Here is a 19,406-nt window from a genome sequence, read left to right on the forward strand (position 1 = left end):
TATACAAAAATTTATCAGAATTTGTTCTAGTTGCTTTTAACCTTTTCGTTTTTTTTTTTTTTTTTTTTTTTTTTTTTTTTTAATTTTTTATGTATGGCTTCATTGTTGCAGAAGTTATTATAAGCATCTAGTATTAGACTCATAAGGTATTTTCTGCCTCCTTCCCGCATACCTTCGTGGTGTAACTGGAAGCACACTCGACGGGTATTCGGGAAGTATAAAGATCGAATCCCAGCTAGGGCACTGCATATTTTTCATCTCACCAGCATAAAAATAAACTAAGACTCTATAAGTGGCTCCCGAACTAAAAGGTGGTGGATGATAATTCGCCACCACCAGAATTTAGCGATTGGGTCCCCTAATCCTCACTCGTCTTCGAAAAGGGAGGGTATATTAGAGTATTTACTCCCGTCGTTGCCCATACCTTCGTGGCATAACTGGAAGCATACCCGACACGTATTCGAGAATTTCAGGGTTTGAGCCTGGTGAGGACAATGCACATGTTTTACGTCTCCTGCTTTTAAAAACACCGTTATGTCTCTACAAGTGGCACCCGAACTAAAATGGAGAGGAATGACAATTCGTCAACACCAGGATCAACAACAACGAGTTGCCTAATTCCCAGCCACTTTTTAAAAGAGGGAGTATATAAGGTATTTTCTCCCCTATTTCCATATGCCTTCGTGGTGTAATTGGGAGCATTCTCGACGCATATTCGAGAGCTCCAGCGTTCGAGTCCCAGTGAGAGAACTGCATATTTTTTCATGTCTTCTGCATCAAAATCCCTAATGACTCTACAGACTTACCTTTATTGATCATATTTATATTTTGTCTGCTACTTTGTTTCATTGAAAAATGATTACATTTTTCTTATTTTCAGCTTGATCGTGAATAAACCATCTATCTAAACATGAACCGCTGGATTTTGGTTCTCTTTATTGGCTTCACTCTTTTGGCTCAAGCCCTTCTCACCTCATCCTTCATGCCTTCTTCAGACGTCGGCAAGTATTTTTCTGTTATTTCATCATTTAAATGCTTACATAAATAGACGTAATCTTTTATTTGGTTTCCTAGGTTTAAGAAATGAGTTTACGTCTGATATTTTAAACTATGACTCGTGCAGAGTGTTCGTTTTTAAATTATATTTGATTATTTATTTTATGCAGCTACAGTGTTTTAATATCACATTTACTAAATAAAATTATTTTAAATTTTTGAATATTTATTATTTAATATTAAAATCTGAAAGTAAAGGGGACCCGGTTGTTTAAAAATGTTTCTCCTTAGCTTAGATTACTGAAGTGTTAAATGAATGTTAAACAACAGTAAATACTCTTACGGCTTAATCTATTACCTTAATTTACAAAACTATTCGCTTTAGAGTTAAATTAAAATCTTCCAAAATGTATTTCTAATAATGCTATTTATTCACTACTACTTAACTAAATACTTAAGCATGGAAAATCAATTTAGGAATAACAATGGTATAAATAAAAGCAATATAAGACAATCATTGATGTTCATGGAATATTTTTTCATGTTTTCTTATTTCATATATTAAATATGGATACAACAGTAAAGTATTTGCATAAAAGATACAGGGTGTACAGCTAAAAAGAGTCAATGATTTCAAAATTAAAAATCACGAAAAGAAAGATCGATAGAGGAATAAAACAAGCGATATATTTATTGTGAAAGCTATAAGACTGTTATACAAGTTTATAACAATAAGTTTCCAAGTAAAAGCTACATAAGCTGCAAAAAGATGACGCTATATGCTGGCGCCTGATGACTTTGGATTTTGAATGGAAATATGTCTAGGTTGTTTCTTAGTATTTTCTGCGTACTGGGAAACGCTTCAAACCAGTCTCTGTTCCAATTCTCCGGAGGGATTTCCTTGGATTTTTGCTGAATAATTCGAGGAACAGTTGTGACATTTTCAGAAGTAATTTCAGTTTGCCTGCGACCAAAACTCCCTACCAGATCATCGGCCACGCTGCCTGTCCGTTGGACACTTAACAAAGAGCTGGTGAATGGTTTTTCACATCGCATCCTTGGGAACATTCAATGGTCTTTGAAAACTATGCATTGTTGCCGTAAGACTGTGATCTAACCTCCAGTATTCCAGTACCAGAAACACACGTTGTTCAATGGAATACGTGATTTAAAAACCTCTTCTTTCCATGCGCTAACTTCCTCTCACTTTTCAAGGGTGGAATTGATCGCTGTTACGATTGTGGATCGTGGATCCCAAATTCCAAGTTCCATTGTTTCGCCGAGATTAACATGCTTTTGCATGTTTTGTTCCCGGTATCGTACTATAGTGGGCTTCAGAAAGCGCTTCAGGTAGCTGAATTTTGCTGTGTGGGTCCGGAAGACAAGTTAGGAGATGGATTGTGGATCCTCCAACTCTCCAGCTCTCACTGATCACCGATATTATCGTGCGTTACGCACGACGTGTTCCGGCTGTCAAAAGTAGTTGCATCAACGGGCGCTTCACGTAAAGCAATTCAAAATGTAAATCCAGCCAGACAGAGTAGCAAATGGGTCGTGGATCCGATCCTTAATCTTTGAACATGTTGGTACCTTGGGTAATACAGCATAGCTTTAACCGTAAGTCTAGAAATTGTGGCCTTAGTCGCTCTCAGTAGTTTTAAGAATGCAAGCGTAAAACTCTTCGCAGGTGAGGCGAAATAAAGTTCCTATATCTACAAGGTACGAATCTTGAGTGTCAAATTAAATAAAAGTTGTTCGAATCGTGCATTCATCACAAGGTAACTATGAAATCGTAGTAAATCACGATGAAGATTCTGATGTTTGCAGCTTTTGTAACTATTATTTGGAAACTTCTGCGTAACCATCTTACAACTTTCACAGTAAATATACCGCTTGTTATATTACTCCATCGATCTTTGTTTTCGAGATTTTTGTTTTCATATCAAGGACTCCTTTGCTGGACACCCTGAACATAACTTGGATAAGATTTTGGTAGGCATGAAAGATGAGAACTCTCATTTGTTCCTAGCATATGAAGTAAACAAAAACTGAGGAAATTGACAACCTTCGTTTCACTGGTCATATCAGATTTGTGGGTACTTAAATACAGCAGAAAAATGAATAAAAGACAATCCAGAAAATGATTGACTTTGTGACACACTTCCTCGATGATACCGATTAGTGTTTCAGTTATACTTGAGGTAAACTGCGAAACATTCATGTCGTCTATCATTTAATTGCTTAGAATTAATTCCAATTTCAATTTATCAGCATTTAGAGACTGTAGATACTTTCCCATTGGAACATATCAAACGTGCTAAAAAAGTTTATTAAACTTTAGTGCGCTAAAAGTTTATTATAGTAAAAGGCGTTAGATTGCCTTTTGTCTACAAATAGAAATAATTTAGAAAATTAATGACAACTAGAGTAGAATTCAGTGCATTTCTTTAAACTGTTAAAAAAAATATATCGCAGTGCATGGTGTTGTGCTGTATTCATTCTACATAAATCGTTCGTATGACGTAATATACAAAACTGAGTTTCGCTTTGATTCAAAATTTTCTGGCATCAAAATTTGCGATTTACCTCAAGTTAAGAGTTGATTCAAACAATTTGCTGCAGTCATTTTGTCTAAGGTAGCAATAAGTGATAGACATATGTATTAATATGCTCGAGGAGGATAAGTGTGTTTATGTCTTTCATGAAAACAGCAACACCATATGTAGTGCAGCATTTACAATTTGTAAACAACTTTATAAGAATAAAATACATCAAAAATTATCAAATAGTACAGAATTTTATTTTCTAAGACGATATGGGCCAAAAACATAAAATATGGCTTCGAACATAACATAATTGTCTAACAACGAATTCAGACAATTATTTTTGACTTTTTTAAAACTGAAATTTATTCATAAAAATTCTATTTTCTGAGATTTTGTGACTCTATCTTTAGCTTTAAGCAAAGCAGTTTGCAATAATCTGCAGAAAAAATTAATAAATAAAATAAAAATTTATCAGAAAGTAACCTTTGGTTTCAACAAATCTGACAGTTTTCAATTTATTGCTACGTAATCAGAAACAAGTACAGTAATAAATAATAAATATGGAAGAAAACACAAAACAAAAAGTTCTGCTTTATTTATTCATGGTCTTCTTCACGAAAAAATATTTACTAGAACATCCTCCGATTACGAAGCCTAAGTAAGTACAAAGATTTGAAGTTCTTTTTCAGTAAATCGATTACCTGAAATGTAATCCTCTTAATTCGTCTTAAGAAATTTCTTTCTTTGACAATCTTTTGAGGTGAGCAGCGGCATCCGACTAGCTGAATTCTGTCGATTAAAACACATAAGCACTTTGAAGAGGTTGACGTTTGCAGTGGATTTAATTTTATTCTGATACATTTGACTGTCTCCTTACGTGAAGAAAAGCTTTTTCCTTTAAGTAAACGCTGACTCTAGTTCTCGTTCGCTTTTGACTTTTAAAATTCGTAGTTTACAATTGCAAATAGAAGGTTTTTAGAGCAGCGTATTTTTCTAATAGAAACTCTTTCTCAACTGCCCAAACTGCTGATACGCTGTTTTTTATTTCTCGCGTTTGCAATCATTCCATACGGATTTAAAAGCATTTTGTGTGCCTGTCACACAGAGTAGTAGTCTTTCTAAAAGAGTTGGAATGTTTGTTGACCGACTTCACATTTCTGACTTTTCAAAATTTTATTAAGTTCGCTAACATTTCTATAGAGCATACTACGGAAGTCTTTTTACAAACGTTATTAAAATATCTTTCAACCAGAAACCATGTTCGGGTAATCACTGTCTGTCAATCAATTTTTTAAAAAATTCTAGAAAAGGCTTATGTTGTTGCAAATCGACGTAATTAGCTTCTATATGAAGCAAGGAATAAAAAGACATAAAGATAAGGACTCTAGAGATCATAAGTACGTTAAATTTGAATCAAAAGTAAGCTGCGTAAAATTATAGCGTGAGATATAACTATAAGGTATTTTCTCCCTTCTTTCCGCATATCTACGTGGTGTAATTAGAAGCAAACCCGACGTACATTTGAGAGGTCCAGATTCGAGCCCCAGGGAGGGCATTTTACATTTTACATGCCGCTTGCTTCAAAAAATAACCTGATGATTATACAGTGGCGCCCGAACTAAAAGGTGGTGGACGATGATTCGTCCCACCAGGATTTGGCTATTGGGTACTCTAATCCCCGATCTCCCTTTAAAAGGGGGAGTATATAAGGTGATCGGAAGAATTCTCCCTCCTTTTCGCATGCTTTCGTGATGCAATTAGAAGCATACTCGACGCGTATTCGAGATGTCCAGGTTCGAGTGATGGCGAGGGGACTGCACATTTTTCACTTCTCCTACTTCAAAAAAAAATCCTAATGCCTCTACATAATTACTCTCTTTATAGCCACATAGTTCGCATCAAAGTTATAAAATTGGGCGAAAAGCAGCGGAGCATTAATGTCTTCAAATAAAAGCATAAATTATCACTTTAATTTACGAAATTCTTTTCACAGTTTTATTGATTTATATTTAACTATTAATAAGTTAAAATCTTATTGCACACACGTTTTGTCTTTCTTATGTAATACTTCAGTGCTCTTAATATTCCCACATCCTTCATAGTTTAGTTACATATGAATAAACTATGAAAATAACCTAAATCTAAATTCTGGCCTTTGAATATAATCATTATTTGTATTTTTCCCTTAATATGAAAAATGAACTAGCCTAGTGTAATTGTCTTAATACAATGATGACTATTCAGTTTTAAATAAGTGGGCGAGTGTTGTTTGCCGATTTTACATATAAATCTTCATTAAATCCATTTTACTGTTCATTGTTTAATTTTTACGATGCTGATAATGAGGAAAGTATTAAGTGAAGTTCATTGATAACATTTAATTTATTTAGACTTTCAGGAGAACTCTAAGAGAATCTTGAGTTTTTCGAAGCAGAATGTGAAAAATCAACTGTTCCCATGCCAGGATTTGAAACATTTACCTTCACAGTTTCTGTCTGGACAGGCTCACCACTTATTTCACAAGATCTTGCACAGGAAAAAGTATGCAAAAAATTCTTCCAAAATGGCAGGAAAGATTATTAATTCCGAATTTTTAAATTTTTTTTTCACCAAATCTTCAGCTGATAATTTTGAGTATGACCTTTCACGTGGAAAGCAAAAGTTTCCTGGGACTGCGTTAGCTTTCTGATAAATGTAAAGAATGTATATAAGATTGCATAAATCAGAAGCTAAGCGATAAAGATTACGAAAAGATTAATATTTCTGAAAATGTAATTGTAAAGTTTCAAAAGATTTTCCAATCGCGAAACAATGGAATGCCATTGTATCTGCTTATCAGGTTTTTATACATTTGAAAACACTGAACCAGAAACTCAGACCATGCTCTAGAAGGCTCAAGACCTCCCTTTCACGGTTTGGAAAAACTGAGACTTCAAGACCTAACTGGGAGGACGCCACCCCTCCAGGACGCTGCAGAGAAACAAAACATCCCTCGACATCAGAATTCATCGGAGAAGAGACCGACGGGCGACCGCAACGATCCACAGGGCCGATCTCAACTCCGAATAATAACAACTCAGATACAGTTCCCACGAGAGGGGTCACCACTCCCTCTCGCAGTACTAAATTTAATACTCGGACAGTTTTATAATTTCAGCTAAGATCACAGGTCCCTCCACACCGACCAAGAGGAGCCAATCCCTCCCAGACGGCCGTAACCATCATCCATGTAACGTCCCCACCGCCAAAGACACGGACAAGGCAGTACCAGTACGGTCCCTGCCAAACCTGAACCTACCACCGAATAAGCGATGGTTCTAATCTATGTGAAGACAGATTATTTGCTCTGTAGGCCGAAGCTGTCTAGACACAAGTCTACCCAGTGATCTGGAAGAACCCCGGATCTCCTCCCACAAATGGTCGGTTTCGGCAAATCCGCCCAGTCGGACCACAGAGTTAGTTATCCAGCATCATTAGCCTATGCCAGCCAGCCTATATCTAGCCTTTGCCGGCATAGTTTCCAGCGGGCGCCACGAGGAGGCTGATGCTGAACTGAGAGAGACGTGGCGAACCACCTCCCTTCGGTACTCGCAGCCTTAGATCAAAACCCCGGGTCTCCTACCGCCAGCGGTCGGTTCCGGAAATTTGTCGTTGGATACGGGCACCGCGAGAAGGACAGTTATCAGCTAGAAAGAGTAGATTTTCTAGTAGGAATTTTTGTATAATGAGCTTCCTTGAAGATCAGTAGTAACCAGTTAGTTTAAACTAGAATAAAAGTATTGAGTTGCATGCAGCTTTTCCAGTAACATGCTCTCTTAAATCCTCAGCAAATACTGATCAACGGAACATACAGTGTTCGTTAAAGACTTTATTTTAAATATGGCTTTCGGTTCTGGGGCTTCTTAATTTTTAAGGAACAAAGATGCGTTTGAAAGGAAACGAAGGCGAAGTTGATAAAACTGAATTTCGGAAATATGGTGATAGGTTAGAACATTTTTGCTTGAAAACAATACGAGATGGTGAACGTTTTTCAGGATTTCACAGCATTTATACAGAGGAAACTGAGAAATGTGGTGAGTTTTTACACGATTGTAACATTAAACGTCAATATTATATGTTGCGTAATCTGGGTTGGATTACCGTCTTGTTTCTTTACAAACAAATTTTAATTGAAGAAATGGGTTATTTTGTAAAAGCTAACGTTTGACAAATAAACTTTCACACTTTCTTCAATATAACGATTATTTCATTTGTTTTTTATCATTAATTGTTATCATTTCATATCATATCATATCATACTGTAAACAAAATGAAAAGTTTATATATGGAAAGCAAATATGCGCACAGCTTCATTGAATTTGCCTTTTAATTTTGCTTTATCATTGTTGAGAAAACTTTAAATTTAGACGATTTCTTAAGTCATTTTGTCAGTGAATATATTGACGAATCAATGAATGTTTTTTCAATGGCGATATTTGTCAATGAATAATTTTATTTCAATATATCGCATATAAGTGAATGAAAGATCTGTAGTTGAAGGCGGTTGATCTTTTGCGCTACTGCTATCCCAACTTTATGCTGGAACTACATTCTTTTGTCATTTACTGATATCTGAAACCATTTCACAGAATTGTTTATATATTCTGTATACATATGTATACCGTTCTTGCGAATTCGGTATGGTTAAGTTTTAAAGTAATTTCATTAATGCTGAATTTCTTGAAAAAAATTAATATAAAAGAATATAAATAATATATAAAAGAATATAAAAGAATAAAATATATAGTAATATAATTAGAATAAAGTCATATAATATAATAAGAGTATAATAATATAATAAGAATAAGGAAATATAGTATAATAAGAGTATAATAAGACTAATATGTAAGTCTAATATAAAAGAATGAAATAAAAACTTGTTTTTAATTGTATTTTTCTTTACAGATAACAGAAGAAAAGATTATCCAGAACTCCCGCGTTTGCTTTACTACGCTCGAAAGTATGCATTTTAAGCTATAAAAGTTTCTTTTCTTTAAGAATTCCGCTTTATCATGAAATAAAAATAATATTTTTTAGTTTCAAAATTCTCCTCTATATGTTACTTTATTTTTGTCTTCCAAACTGCTTATAGTTATACGAAGTCAAATCAGTTATTGAAAAAATACAAATAAATAAATAAATAAATAAAAATATATATCCACACATATATATAACATTTTTTTTTTCTTTAATGTGTTTACAAACTTATTTTTCTTTTATCTTTGCAGTTTTGAATAACATTTCTCTATTTTGCTGGTATTAATTTTCGTACCTTTTTATTTTTAAGCGCGATTTCAATTATGTTACGACTTTTGTTGCATGTGTTTAGCAATGAAATGCAAGTATAACTTTGGAAATTTGGAGTTTATGAAAGAAATGATAAAAGTAGGGCCCTGTACATCAAGACTTTCTCTCTTTGTCAACCCAAACATTTTAAATGAGTTATATAAAATTATTTGAGATGTATAAAATACGTTTTATCATTTATTTTCAAAACTTTTTATTTTCTTACTTTTGATAAAAATTAAAAATAATTGCATTTAGCAATTTTATATGACTTTTATTTACTTCGACCTCTTATCAAGGCAATGCGAACAATGCACATTTCATTGTCTAAGAAAATTACAGCTTTTCATAATAGAATTGAAGTATACTATTCTAATATTTAATTTAATCATTTTTTAGAATTAAAAGCGATTTTTTTAAATTGTTTCCAAATAAAGTCAGGGCATAAGATACATATTTTGGAGATGATTACATTAGTTCTTTAGCAGAATTGGAGCATGGTATGTTGCTAGAAACAACTAAACGTGCTTTTCAAAATATAATTTTCGCAACATCAGTAACAGTTGCTCAGGTTTAACTGCTAGTACGGCATTTTTTTACAACTCAAAAGGTTTGGTAATAATACTTAATTTTTGATGATCTTGAAAGGCTTTTCAGCTTATTTACAAACTTCAGTAACAAAGACCAAGAACAGTATTAAATTACTCAAATTTTTGCAATTGACTTCAGCAGACACTCTGCAGGAATTCTGTTATCCATTAGTTCTCTAAATTTTACTTTACTTAAGGCTTGATTTGTCTATCATATCACAGAGGTGATATGTTTTAAGTATAAAGAAGAAACAGCCAAGATTAATTCTAATAATTCAACTCTCTGTCTTGAGGAAAGCAGAAGGGCAGAATACCATCAGAATACTAATTTAGAAGTCAAACAATAAAATCAGCGTTATATTTTCAAATTTTCACAGGCTTAGTTTCGATGGTTTTACCAAACCACCATCCTCAGCTGCCAAAGCGCAATGGTGGTTCGTAAAACCATCGAAACTAATCCTGTGAAAATTTGCAAATATTTTGCTGATTTTTGTTGTTTGACTCTAAATTAATACTTGTTCGGCGTGTTATTTTATGTTAACCATCGGAATAATTTAAGTGAAATTCTGAAAAATACTTCTATTCTAAAAATTTCTCATCTGTAACATTTAAAATGACTAAAATAAGCTCTTTTAAATTTTAACTAGCTTTGTGTGATCAAAAGTTATCAGGACTGGATTTTCATTTCTTTATTTGAGTGGTTTTCGTGAAAGTTTATTTCAAGAGGTTGGACTGAACATCCGACATATTCAAATGGTGCTTGCTTTTGGGGTAATAAAAGGAATCACTAAATAAAAGGAATCGCTGAATAAAGGAATCGCTGACTCAGAGAATGATTTTGCTGTTGATGTTGCAGAATTAGATGCTTCGCAAAAGTTGTGTCAAATGTTGTGGCACAACAACAGGTGCGTTGATGGAATTACCGGAATTACCATTTCGTTTTTGTCAGGTTATATTTCTTTTTAGTAAAGATCTGTTTTCATCAAAAGCATCCAAACTTAACAGCAGTGTTTCTTATTTGCCTCCCGTATTTATAAAATGCATTCATGAGATACAATCTCTTGAGATCGAAAAAACAGCATCATTTTGATTTTGCTGCAATTTTCCACCTAAGAGATCTTGATATCATTCTCTGTGAACAGGAGGCTTTAGTTAGAGTCAAACCCATAAATGGACGAGACTTTACTTGTTTAAATTGCTTTTAAAATTAAATACTTTCTTTTGGACTCCTTAATGCAATACCATTTTTCTGCATTATTTCAGTTACAGTACTTAAGCGTTTTACTGTACTTTGTGCTGAAGCATTTTAATGTATTTCGTACAAATCCCAGAACTCCCAGGAACCCTAAAACCGTTGTATCAATTTGCTGTCTCCATGTGCTTTGTTTGTGTTCACCATACTGAAATCCACTTTATACTTCCCCCTCCCAATTTTACTTTCCGCATTTATTCTTTGTTTATTAGTAATATAAGACATTTTTGTATCCTCTTTATCCATTCAGACTTGGTTCTTTCTTTAAGGAGAAGTTGCATCAAACGTAACGGGAGCTGTGACCACCGCCCTAGTGACTGCTGCTACAACTCATCCTGCAGATGCAATCTGTGGGGCACCAACTGTCGATGCCAAAGAATGGGACTCTTCCAAAAATGGGGGAAATAAGAAAATACATGGATCGGATCTCACTCTGAAAGATGTCAACGGATATTTACGTATGCTGTGTACTTGACCCTATCCCACTTCCATTATCAGGAGAAGGGAGCAGAAAGGTGTAATTCACAAATATATCTTAGACTGGGAAAAAAAAAAAAAAAAAAAGATGAATTTCCTATAGTTTAGCTGTTATTTTGCAAGCTTCTACATAATGTATCTTTCTAAAACATTCTTCTTAATTTGATCTTAAATTTTCAATACCTCCACAATCCTTAAATTATAATATCTCCATTGACGTTTATATTGTAGCACTTCCATGAAACTGACATCAAATTGCAAAATATCTGTCTTTTAAAACAACGTTAAGTAACCCCAATTACCCGCATTTATGTTTATTATCTTTGAAAGAAAATTTTCTTTGCCTTATGAAGATTTAAAATAACACTCCCGTTTAAAAGACACATTCTGACAAACACGAAGCAGCAAAAATCTGATTGCGAAAAAAAAAAAAGAAATTTGAAAGAAGTAATTTGATCATGAAAATTAGCTTTGAGATTTCTCTAACAGTAATTTTAAAATTATTTCAAAACGAATTCTTAAGTTGTCATAGATATATGTGATATATTTTTAACAGTAAATACGAATGCATGTTATCAATTCTGAAATGGCGCTTTATTGACGTCATATTGCATATAACGAAAAATTAAGGTAAACCAGTCAAAATGTCTAGTTTTCTGAACATTTCGCTTATTAAAGCAAATGCTAACCTATTCTTTTCTCCCTTCTCCTTAACTGTCAAGACTATATGATGTTTGATATATTGGTGAAACAATTGAAGAACTTCATTATGATCAACCAAAATAAGTATAACCATTTGGCACCTTAGATTCGTATGCAAATGATAAAGGCATGTTAATGCCTATTTTGTAATAAACAAATTTACAAATTTGAAGTATAAGCATTTTTTCATTTTCATATTTTTATTATAAGTAATAATTCTGCCCGTTTTTTATTTTATTTCGCTATTTTTAAAGAAAAAGAAACCTGTAAAAGCACTGAGACTTTACAAAATAAACTTCTTTTACAATTTTTGAATACTAACTGGCGTTATTAATTTTTATATTAAGTTATCTTAATTTGAGCTTGTTATATTTTTTCATTGTACTATAGTATGCTGATTTTTACGGACTAAGTTACTGAATGGATAATATGTAAATACAACTTCAGTTGTTACTATTCTCCGTCGTTACTATTTATCACGCATTAAGCTCTTCTGAATAATTCTTGTTTCATCTAACAAATGACAAAATCCTTTTTATTATTTATTATATGCAACTCTCTTGTGTTATAGTTTAATGTTCTGTTCTTGTGACTGATAGTGTAAAATAGATAAAAATATAATTTTACTATGTATAATTTTATAATATTGCATTAAACATCTGCGTTTTATATTATTTTCATATGTTGAATAAGATACTTGAATAGGATACACTATAATTTTTTAATGTATTTTCTCTCTAAATATAATATAGTTTAAGATTGCATAATGGAGTTCTTACTGAACGAATTATCCCGGTTGGGAAAAAGAATTTGCTTCCTGAAAAACCTAAGCTATCTCACAGCAATTTAATTGTGGCGCCATCTACGGCTTCAAATGTGTATTATTCTTTTCCGTTACCAATCAAATGTTCTCGAAAAATACGCCATGCCAGTGTTGCGATCTTTCCAATGTTGCTTACCTGGACATGTAGCAATGATGAGTGGGGAAAGAAAAGAGAGGAAAAATCCAGTCGTTTTTTATTGAATTATTCGTTACATCAAATAAATTCTTCACAAAGCATAAAATGCATTACAAAAACTATTCTTTCTTATTATTATTTCGTGGAAGTCAACAGCAGACATCAATGTCGCTTTTTACGAAAAATTTAAAATTTATGATATTAAACTAAATCGTTTAGTTTATTTACACTTTCTGAATCTCGAGAATATCTTTAATAAATCAGATAACCGTGCAGTTATATGAAAGCTTATTTGAAAAAGCGAGATCTCTCTAAAACAGCACAGTGACAACTGTAACTATTCATAAAGGACTAAAAGTGAATATATATCAGAGAAGATATTTGAAATATTGAACAATCATAGCATTTTAAGAAAAGTGTGGAAGGATTCAAAATCTACTCTGAAAATTTCCATGTCACGTTTTGTTTATTACTTGCCAGAGATGATGGCCTTGTCTAAACCAGGACATATGAGAAACGCACCTTATTCTTTCATAGATTTTCCTAATAAAAATAGATTCTCTAAAAAGATTAGCACATTTTTTTTCTTCAGTTTGCTGGTGAGCGACATTACTTTTTTTATTTTTATTTTTATTTTATTTTATTTATATATATATATATATATATATATATTTTTTTTTTTTTTTTTTTTTTTTTTTTTTTTTTTAGATTTGCTTGAGAAAAGGTATAAAACAAATCTTGCTCTTTTTTTTTTTTTTTTTCTGAGAGTAAAGGAATAATAACAGTAACAATTAATTATAAACCGATATTAATTTGAAGATATCTAACTTAAACAATTCTGCTGTGATTCAAGCAAGCCAATAGCATCTGATCAAGAGGTCAGATTTAAGTGCGTTGGACTTGTCGACAGCCGACGACTGAAATCAGAAAGTTTGGGTGTCCGTATAAAGTAAAAATAGACCGAATACGTTGTCATCTATGCCTCATTTCTTCTGACCAAATACGTATAGTAAATACAATTGATAAACTGCCTTCCTTTATATTTTGTGTGGTTTCTCTTAAATTTATCAATATGATTCCCCCCCCCTTTTTTTTTGTTAATTCATTTAGTTAAGTAATGGCGTTATCATGAAATTAAATAATGTTTTTATGAGACAGTACGGGAAAGGTCTCCAATATTTTAGAGCCGATACGGCCGTCTTAATTCACTATCACCTCTTTTTGACTAAATAACTATAACATTTAATTAAGTATTGTTTGATTTTCAGGAAGCAAAATAATTATGTACTTATATATTGTGAAACTGTTTGTGCTAAGTAAGTGTTGTGGAATGACGTACCGTGAAATATGATGTTGTGAAAATAAAATAGTTTCCAATAAACGTTTGCACTTTGGCCCTTGATCCTATTGACTCTGATATTATTTCACATTACATTTCATCCAAAAGCAGAGATATACTTATTTGTTTGTTTCAACTAACAAGCATCGACATATGCCGATGTTCGAAATTAAGAGTAAACAATAATGCAATAGCACTGGGACAGGGACGGGTTAAGACTCTTATAGACCCTAAGCACTTTTAAAAGATTTTGGTGCCCCTATATAATATATTTACAGCACAATACATGCTTTTCCCAATTTCTTCTGTCTTGGTCTTAGTTTCGCTGCTCCGTATATTCCATGGTAAAACCAGCAAACAGAATCTTTTGTGGTTCTCAATAAACAAAACTCTTTATGAGTTCCAAGAACCTTAACAATTAAGTGGCATCGCGACTGGAGTAAATATAAAAATATCCATTGTTCATTTCCTGTGGCAACAACTGTAGACTTTGTTGCCAAATTTTATGAATTTCAAAAGTAGTAATGTAGAATGATTAACCTCCGAGGTTTAGATGAACAAATGAGAAATGAGTATTGGAAGCAGGTATATCACAAGTGGATAGTAGAAGAGAGCTCTAGTTACACTAAATTTAAACACTGAGTAATCTTGTTAAATTGTCAGACGAATTTTCATTCTATTTCTAACTAAAATCCAATAAAACAGAATTGGTAATAGAATTCGAATAAAAGCAATTAAATATTTATTAGTACTACAGCTTGAAGTCACGCGACTAAAATGACTAATAGAAACTTCCACTGTTTGTGACTAAAAAATAAAATAGTAGTTGAATTATTTAGAAATCAGTTATTAAAACCTAAGAGCAGCGGTCCTCAACCTTTTAACTAACTAGTACTATCTAAACAAAAACTGAAAGCCTTTAGTACCACTACTACAAAGTACTACTACCACCACCACTCTTGAACAAAGCTCAGATCGCATAAATTTACGAGTGTTAGAGAAAAAACTCAATCAGGATGTTGGGGTTTTAATTTTTGAAGTTAATAGTTAAATACTTTGCTTCTTTGCGAACTACCTATTTTTCTCTTGCGTACCACCAGTATTGCGCGTACCACCGGTTGAGAACCCCGGACCTAAGAGCTTGGCTGCTGTGATAACCTACCTTCTCCCATACTACAAATGAAAACAAATTCACCAACACTCAGGCCAGCACTCCAACATGTTGAATCAGTATTTTAGCGCTCCGGATCTAAGTTGTTAAAGCTTTCTTTAAACGTAGATTCTCGCTTTTTTTGTCAACTCACTTAGCTGAAATTCCTGATGGAGTAAACAAAAAAAAGTAGAATTGCCAGAGAGATTCAATACGAGAAATAACGTATTGATTAAAAAAAATCTTAAAAATAAAAGTCTAATATAATCTGCAATTTATGGATAAATTTCGGGAGACTGCAACCATATTCAGGGTATGAAAGATTTAAGACGCATAGTGAAAACTTGTATTTGCCACATTCAGCAGGGCGCCGAAGGACTGCTATAGCCATACAACTTTTATGTGAAATGTCTGCTACCGTTAGCTTTTTCTATTCCTTGGAACCTTAATTCCAAGGATTGGAAAAGAGATCATGAGAAAAGTTTTTTTTTTTTTTTACCGGAAAACTGAACTGTTGCATCTCACTCATTTCCTTACAATAAAAGAGCATGTCTGAGACGGTGCACAGAATATTATCTCTGGAGCCAGCTTGGAACTTGTATGGCGGCAGAAATGCTCTGTACATCATACTAGATGGTCGCATTTCTGCACCATCCATGTGTTTAAAAGAAGTTCCCTGACAGCTTGGGGGCATAAAAAGGAGAATTTAAAGCCATATTTGCGACTTTTCTGAGGCACAGCTGGGTCTCAGTTCCATCCAAAACTCGTCCGTACAGAGCTCATTTCATAAACGTGCCATTGCGTGCTTTTCCATAAGTAAATAAATCAAACCTTCTGAAAATCTTTTGCACTAAATATCGATTCCCTAAAGCAAACTAGTGAGTATCCCTATTAAATACCTAAATAAGTCTAGAGTATGTTTTTATGCGTTCTATACAGCAAAGAATAGAATTCACTCATTAGATTTTCTATATAATGTAATGCAACTTCTGAAGCAAACTTTATCGTCATAGCTTTGAAATGTAAAACATTCGAATTTTATATTAAATTTAAAATAATATTATTCAGAAGTACAGTTATTTGATAAATTATTCTTTGAAGATAAATTTGCAAGAATTATTGCTTAAGCGTAATGTATCTCAATACTGTACAATTTGTTACATAACAGGAGGTTTACTTACTATACAATTATCACGAAAAATTAGTTTAATACCCAGCCAAAAGTTTCGATACCTGTTTCTTACAACAGGATGCACTGACTCCAAGCCATTGTTTCAAGTAAAAAAATAAGATATTTCGCAGGAACATTATGTGTTGTACACATAACAGCGTGCGCTTTAATTTGCAAAAATTTATTTTTGCAATGGCATATTTTCCTCTTAATATGAAATTTGGATATGCTTTGTAATACATTTATGTATTACAATATATTAAGCCGGAGAGATGGAAAATGAGCAAACGCCTTCGCCGGGAATCGAACCACGGACCTCTGGAATACCGGCCTAGCGTGCACAACTACTGCACCACGAAGGCACGCTAGAAAAGGGGGAGAAATACCTTATAATACAAAAGCGTTTTAATATGAACTGAAACTTTGCAGCATGACGCATAGAATGGTTTCTTTCCCTATCCTCAATTTTACCTTTTGTTTCCCATTAAACTTAACTCATTTGTTTTATTATAATTGAAAACTTCGTTATGAAAAAGGTTTTATTGATAATCTCTTTTTATGGTACACAGGAACGTGATCTATTATACTTCTCTTTCACTCTATTTTTGCTAAAATACATCAAAAAGAGGAAGAAAAAAATTCCTCAAAATTATTTTGAATTTTTATGAGCATTTCGAAAAATATAGATACTTTTTGAATACTATGCATTATATTCCAACGTCTTAGAAACATAAAAATGGCGAATAACTTTGAATTTTTATGAGGTTTGGAAAAATATAGAAACTTATGAATACTTAAAACATGTGCACCGACATGTTTGAAACACAATGGCATCAAGAAAACAGGAAGGAACTATATTTCCTATTCAGAGCAGGTACTTCATAGAGAAAGCTCTTTCGAATTCCAAGTATTGCTCATATTTCGGGCATTTCGATTCATTACATCATGGGCAAATTGTTCAGAGGCTTTTAGCTTTCAATATAAGAATTTTAGTCACGTTTGTATCATACTTCGAAGGTAAAGTAAAGGTAAGCTTCATACATAGAGTTACCACAGATGGGAGAATTTTGATTTCACCTTTTGATTGTAATAAACTGTTCTACTCAGAGAAAGTGTTATGTCTGCAAAAACTCAAATGTATGCTTATAAGGTATTTATCGCACCTTCTTGGCGTGCCTTCGTAGTGTAGTGGTTCTGCACGCTGGGCCGATATTTCAGAGGTCCGTGGTTCGATTCCCGGCAAAGGCGTTGTTAATTTTTCATCTTTCCTGCTTCGAAAAGAATATCTAATGTCTCTACATGCTAAAAGATTATAGTGTAGCCCTAATTTACCTAGTGTGATTAAAATATAGAAACTGATATAATATAATTATAAGTTGCTTCGTTTTCTGTTTCTGAAAAAAATACACAGAAATAATTTAAACAATATGCAAAAAACCAGAGACTAGAAAGGGGAAACGTGATTCCTAATACTGTGGTCTAATAGTTGAAGAAAACAAGTGACTTCAGTAAATATTAATAAACGTTAGTTTTCTGGAAATGGTTCTACGTAGATCAAGAATAACGAAGGAATGATAGTGTTCCTGATTTTTTCGTAATCCGTTTTGAAAATAATGTTTACAAAAAAATTGCTAATACGACGAATAGCATTTTAGAGCAGCAGTCTCAAAACTGGTCGGTACAGATAACTAGTGCTCAATATAACTTCGACAGGGCCCGATTCAGACTTGGGAGTGGATTGAAAATTGATGAGAAAGTAAGATAAAGTTTACTAAAACAACTAAGTTGCAACAATTTAATTTAAAAATTAATTTGAGGACATTATAAAATATACACAGACAGAGAAAGAGATGCATGTGTGAGCACGTGAGCATGATTATTTAGAAATTAATAAGGGAGATGCGTGAAAATGGTGCAGCAGTCATAGCCCGTCGAATATCTTTTTATTGTCGACTAGCCGCTATGCGGCCAGCCTTCGTCTTGCTTTTAAATGTATCGGAAAAGTGCCTAAAGGGAACACCAAATATTAAATTTAAAAACTGAACCCTTTTTACTCTGCAGAACAACTTTATCCAAAAAAAAAAAAAAAAAAAAAAAAAAAAAAACACAAATTTCAATAAAAATGTATTATATATAAAAAATACGATGAAATAAACAATATCCCTTAATACAAATATTAATTATCCTGATTAAAAAATTAACCTTCCCGTTGCAAAATCTTAAGAATTCAAATGGTATAATGGAAGTTAATAACTTTGTTTCCTAAAACAATTCGTGCAAAACTTTTCAATATCTTAAAAACAGTGGAATAAGCAATAAATAGCATGAAATAAACACGAAAAAACAAAAAATTCTGAAAAGGAAAGTATAATTAATAATATGTCTCATATTTTCAAGGCAGAACAGTCAGCAGTCCAGTATACAAAGCATAGCGAGAAAGTCTGCGCGTGTTTTCGCTAATAACTCAGTCACTACTATAGCTATCGTCACCCAACTTTCTACAATTCTTTTCTGGGTCCTGAAAAAGGTCTACGTCCGCTTTTGTCCCCAAAAAATAGCTAAAATCAGAGACATTAAATAAAAACTCTTAAAAAGCTAATTTTCCTCTTCATTTGTCCGAGTGGCAACAGTACTGATATCAGCAACAATGGTAGCAGTGATATATCATCAACAAATTGCTGCGTGCTATTGTTGCTGGTATGCCCATTATGTCTGATGCGATTTCATCAAAAAAATAAAATAAAAAAACTCGCTTCGAGGTACACTGGCTTTTGTCTAGATGCACCTATGTACCAAATTTCATAGCCGTGGGTGTATTAGCTTACCCGCAGTACGAACGAAACGCACAGAGAGAGAGAGAGAGAGTCCTTTTATTATATATAGAGATGAAACATATTTT

The 19,406-nt window shown here is 33.1% G+C and overlaps 1 protein-coding gene across 4 annotated transcripts in view; it reads left to right on the forward strand.

Annotated features, from left to right (window-relative positions):
* The window catches only part of LOC146992999 (xibalbin-1-like), a 277,189-nt gene extending 262,940 nt beyond the window's left edge, over window positions 1-14,249 (forward strand). For 3 of the 4 annotated variants that reach the window (XM_085808927.1, XM_085808925.1, XM_085808926.1), the window contains 3 exons: window positions 881-1,001; window positions 8,487-8,541; window positions 10,979-14,249. In XM_085808927.1, coding sequence (XP_085665053.1) covers window positions 911-1,001; window positions 8,487-8,541; window positions 10,979-11,117 — 285 coding nt within the window. In that variant the 5' untranslated portion in view covers window positions 881-910 and the 3' untranslated portion in view covers window positions 11,118-14,249. The remainder of the gene's footprint in view (window positions 1-880; window positions 1,002-8,486; window positions 8,542-10,978) is intronic. The other variant, XM_085808928.1, reaches the window with a different exon arrangement.
* Window positions 14,250-19,406: the final 5,157 nt, after the last annotated feature.

This window comes from Stegodyphus dumicola, chromosome X2 (assembly GCF_044657685.1).
Source record: "Stegodyphus dumicola isolate Sdum_Otavi_A_Nest chromosome X2, ASM4465768v1".
Taxonomy (NCBI): domain Eukaryota; kingdom Metazoa; phylum Arthropoda; class Arachnida; order Araneae; family Eresidae; genus Stegodyphus; species Stegodyphus dumicola.